General features: G+C 37.6%; 1 protein-coding gene across 3 annotated transcripts in view; it reads right to left on the bottom strand.

Annotated features, from left to right (window-relative positions):
• ZNF385B (zinc finger protein 385B) overlaps nucleotides 1-5,339 on the bottom strand; it is a 153,627-nt gene that overhangs the window by 121,288 nt on the left and 27,000 nt on the right. For 2 of the 3 annotated variants that reach the window (XM_010713539.2, XM_010713538.3), the window contains exon 2: nucleotides 2,565-2,867. In XM_010713539.2, the coding sequence (XP_010711841.1) occupies nucleotides 2,565-2,865 (301 nt within the window). In that variant the 5' untranslated portion in view covers nucleotides 2,866-2,867. Of the gene's footprint in view, nucleotides 1-2,564; nucleotides 2,868-5,339 lie in introns of those variants that run through there. The other variant, XM_031554189.1, reaches the window with a different exon arrangement.

Genomic DNA, 5,339 nt, shown 5'->3' with positions numbered 1-5,339 from the left:
TGGCGGGAGGCGAGCGGACTGCAGTCAACACAGCGCCTTTCAGGGAGCACGGGCTTCTCTTCAGGCACCCAGCTTCTAACTCCAAGCTAAAGAAAGGGTGTCGTCAGGTAAGTGCATCAAATCACCAAGGCCTGCTCTTTTCAGTCAGTTCATTTCTTGAGTCGATCAATTTTGCAATTTGTGCAAGAAAGAGAAAAGCAGCTTTTGATCTTTGCTTTTAATTTTTAATTGCTGTGGAGAGGCAGACGTGCAGGTAGAGCACAACTAGTAAAATTGTGTGTAAACTCCAGTAATGGTGGATAACATCTTTTGAAATTCTATGACAAATTCGCCTTTAAGAATTAGCTTTTAAGTTACGGAATATTTTATGTCCAAACACATAAATCCCATCATCTATATACTGTACAGTATTATTGCCAAGAAATTCCAAGTCCCTAGTGTTAGGAAATTTTTCCGAAGGACTATTACATAACTTAAAGTTATGAGCAAAATTTGAGGTTATGTATGTAAAACACACTGGAGGCTAAAAATTAAAAGGATGCATCCTGAGACCGCTTGTCACAAAGGGGACCTCAAAAGAAAGAATATGAAAATACACCTCATGATTCCTTTGTGTCCATCTGTGCTTTGAAGAAAGCCCCCCAACAGCCAGTGAGGCTGGAGATGGCACTTGGATGGATCAGTTCTGTTGCACAGGCTCAAAACAGACAGGTCTGTAATCTTGATCTCTGTATTCTGAACATACATTTACAGGCACATGTAATCCCAATCACCTTTTTAATATTTTATTTATTTATATTTATTTATTCTACATTCATCTTATGAAAGCAGAGGAAAAACCTCACCACAGATTAGCAGGAACCTTTGTAGAAAGCTGCAAATGCTCACTAACTGGTTCAGCAGAAGGGTATGTAGTTGTAACAGTGAAGCATGAGAAGGGCTATTTGCTTTCTTTGCACGTGGAATCAAGTCTGTTCGTTGGTGAGGTGAGATGAACAGAATTGTTCTCTTACCATCTGCACAATTAGTTGTTTACAGTGTTAGCCAAAGAAATGGGAAAGGCAGACTCCCATTACAAGGGATAATAACACTCCAGAGGACATGGATTAAAACCGAGCCTGGATAATATCAATTTATAAGAAAATTAATTTCTACTTATTTTTGAAAGGTGTTCTTTGAGAATGACATTTTGGTAAATGCTGTTCCTCTAGTGTCTCTTAAGCATCGCATTAAGCTGTCTATGCAAGACGTTTTTTCTTCTAAATGCTTATGACACTAACAGCTATGAAACAGCTTCAGCTATGAAAAAAGCATACCTATTTCAAATGCAATGGGTAGACTAGTAAGGTACTAAATAAGTAGCACGTGGTCTAATACAGAGATAAATGAACAAAGATGAACAAAGCATATTGCTAAAAAAAAAAAAAACACAACGAAACAGTTTTAATTCCTGTGCCATATAGTAGCCCCAAAGTGTGTGTTCCACCAAACTTAAAATTCACTGCAGTATACTCATATTTACTTGTCTCAGAATCAGAAGTATGATTTGCTCTACCTCTATTAATGTGAAACGAGCTCTTTAAGATCAACCTCAGCCCTTTTGCACGCTACAGAATTTAAAACAAAATAAAAACCCAACCACCCAAATGTTGTTTAACAAAGTAAATGGAAGGGGGGAAAAGTATCTATTTCAAATATGAGTAAGAAAAGCATCCTTAAAGTGCTCTAACAAATTTTCTTCAGTGTTTTTGGAACATCACAGACAAAGGATAATCCTGCAGCAAAATCCTTACACACTGAACATCAAAGCAAAGACCATCTGGCATACCAACCAGGATCCCTTACGAAAACGGAAGGAAAGTCACAATATCGTTTTCCTTACAACTGTAGAAGTTCAAATTATTCAATGAGTTCAACCTTCTATACACTTAGAGAAGAAGATAAATAATACATTTTTCTCATAGTATATATGAGTCAAGTCTAACAAAGAGAAAAGAAAAAGGTTGTGGGTTTTTTGTTTGTTTTTTTTTAATGTAACATACTTTGCAACTTCTCATATTGCATGGGCAAAACACTACGAACAAAGGACTTATGTTTTGTCCTGTTAATAAAAAGGTATTGCTTCAAATTACTTCACTTGAATTAGAGTAATTAAAACTCAGATCAGTAAAAGCAAAAGGACCAGGCTGTTGAAAGTTGCAGCTCTCCTTTCCTACCAATATATTTCTTTAAAAGTTTCTCCTGCACATACATATCCTTCCAGAACTTTGTTTTTTGGGAAAAAACATGGATGACAAATGCATTACCCTTTGAAGCCAGGACAACTACTTTTAAATATGCCATAATCTCAACTACGTAAGGCCCAACCCAGTCATTAATCATGCACTGACATAATACTGCTTAAATAAAATCAGCTTCACAGGAGAAGAATTACACCAACAATTCTCAACATGAACAAAATACATTAATATAATATATTAATATATGCTGGGTGGGGAAGGTAGATCTTAAAACCTTCCTTAAATTTCTTGTCCAAAATGCAACATTTCTTACTGATCAGGTACCTGTGCTTGTACTTGCAAATAAGGTGCCAGGAGCTGCACTTGTAGGGAGCTTTCCATTATTTAGCTGCTTCACTCTTTTCAGGTGAGACTTGCCATTGTAATGAACTTGAGCTTGTGCAGCAGAGTTCAGCTGTATATTGCACACTTCGCAGAACGAAAATAGTATCTTCTTTTTTTCTTTGCCTAGTTGATAGTCCTGTCTGTCATTTTTCAATCCTTTTTCTTCAGAACTCCGTAGAACAGCTGGCTGATTCATAATCCCATCTTCAAAGACACGGTCAGGACTTAATGGACGCTTCATACCTACAAAACAAAAAGTGTTACTTGAAGTCAACTAGTAATGCTTAATACCAAATCAGTATTTTTGTTTTCAAAATGCAGTAAAACTAGCCACCAATTCCAATACGTAAGGTTCCACGTTGTAGAAGCATCTCTTCATGGAGAAATGAGTGCATTTATGACACACCTCAGAGGCAAGAAATAAGAAGCTGGGTCCACACCCAGTGACAACTCACAACTCATTGCTCTGTTCTGCAAGCTCTCTGATTTAAAGCAGGTTCATAATTACATCCCCAGCAGAAGTTAAGATCTTCGTATAGAATCATTAGGGTTGGAAAAGATCTCAAAAAATCATCTAGCCTGACTGCCTACACACCACCTATATTGTCCATTGAACCATATTCCTGGGTACCACATCCACACATCTCTTGGATACCTCCAGGGACAGTGACTCCACCACCTCCCTGGGCATTCCATTCCAGTGCCTGACCAATCTTTCTGAGAAGTTTTCGTAATATCCAATCTGAACCTCCCCTGATATAACTTGAAGTCAATCTCCCTCATCCTATCATTAGTTACCAGGAGAAAAGGCTGACTTTACTTAACCACAACCTCCTTTCATAGTAGAGAGGTCATAGTAGAGAGCAGTAAGAGCTCCCTGAACCTCCTCTTCTCCAGACTGAACAATTTCAGTTTCTTCAGCTGCTCATTACAAGACTTTTGCTCCAGACCTTTTACCATCTTCGTTGCCCTTCTCTGGACACACTGGAAATACATTTCCTCTATCTCATTACAAACCGGTTCCAGAGCTTTTGACTTTGCTGTGCCCATAGTATTAACTGCTGCCCCAAGTACAATTACTCAACTAATGAGTTGAGTTTCTTTCATCATTATTTAGAAGACAGTAAAATGTTTGAACGAGAATAATGAACACTTTCCACTATTATTTGCACCCAAAACTTCATACAAGCATTAAGTCTCCTATGACAGATAAATCTGTTTAGATGTCTATAACTGACTCTCAACCCCTTCACTATTACAACTATTACATAGAAAAATGCCAGCTCAAAGTTCATCTTGTGGGACTAAGCAAATATATAGCAAATGGCAGTCCCTGGACAAAAACTCAAGAGTCCGAAACATGCATTTGTCCCTACGGAGTAAGTCCTCATCACAGTAAATGAACTACATTGGACAAAGAATCTGTTCTTGGTTTTGTTCCCACAAGATAGAAATATAAAATATATATGAATATATAGATGTGTGAGAGTCTGTAGGTACACAAGTGGTTTGTTTAAGGTTTTTTAAAGGATTGTTTATACGGAGGGATGGAGTACTTCATCACATTCCTTACTCTAGCCCATGCTTAAAATGCTAGTATTTGTACAAACTCCTCCCCAGTCATGAGTCATTCTTCCAGTATTCTAAGTCAACAGTTTGTAGTCATGTATCCATTTCACACAGCTCCCAGTACTGTCATCAAATAAACAAAAAATACAAGGAGTACATTCATTAAGACGTACATCAAATATTAAAACTAAAAGACATTACTGCAGGTTCCAGGTACCTAATTTCTTTTAAAAACACATAGGAGTGGATCCTGAAAACCTAGGCTGGCACACTAAATCATTTAAGCATAAGTATCATATTTCAAGGCAAACAACCAAGATCCTCCACTCCACTGAGCTTAGATGACATTTTCATCTGAAAATTTAATCTGCTCAGAGCTTTGGTATTTGTTACTTTTCAATGCATTTTTAAACCATAAATAACTTCCCCCTGCGCCTTTTGTTTTCTGATTTCTATTATTTTATTTTTACACTGCTGCTCTGGTTTTTATTCCCTGAAGTAAGAAGCTATGGGGAAAAAAATAAATAAATTATATTATGCTGGTTTTTTTTGTTTGTTTGTTTGTTTTTTTTAAAGCTCTACTAACATTAGAAAAAAAGATTTAATAATGAAACAGGTAACAAAAAAAATTCGGCTTGTCAGAGATTTCATAACTGCGATGGCAGAACGCAAGTAGTGATTCAATATGTAATTCAACAATTATTTCAATAATTCAGTAAACTTTAAGCTTTTTACAAAACTCCATTAGTGTGAATCCATTTAAAAGTGGCAGAGGCTCATATCTGCATTGAGAAGTGACAGGGCTCAGAGGGACAGATGCTCGGTGCAGACAGAGGGAGTGGAGTGCCTCCAGCAGCACTGCAATCTGACAAGGGGGTACTTTGGGAAACAGCAGAATGGCACTGAATTAGGCTGCTGTCACTGGAACATGGGATGCATACAGTTCCAGCCTGCACAGTCCAGTTTAGTTTCACCCAAAACAATGAAGCCTTTCAGTTGGCAAAGTCTGAGACTGCTATGCAAGATGCACCAAAGCAAAGTGAGTGGGGAAAAATTAGAAGAGTTCCTCAAAAATGCATTTCCAAGGTGACCCAGACTGTTTTTTTGTGCAGACACACCCAGAAAAAGCAACAGCGTAGCAAGGAC

This window comes from Meleagris gallopavo, chromosome 7, assembly GCF_000146605.3.
Source record: "Meleagris gallopavo isolate NT-WF06-2002-E0010 breed Aviagen turkey brand Nicholas breeding stock chromosome 7, Turkey_5.1, whole genome shotgun sequence".
NCBI lineage: Eukaryota > Metazoa > Chordata > Aves > Galliformes > Phasianidae > Meleagris > Meleagris gallopavo.
The sequence above is the reverse complement of the archived record's forward strand: the minus strand, read 5'-3'. Positions and strand labels throughout refer to the sequence as shown.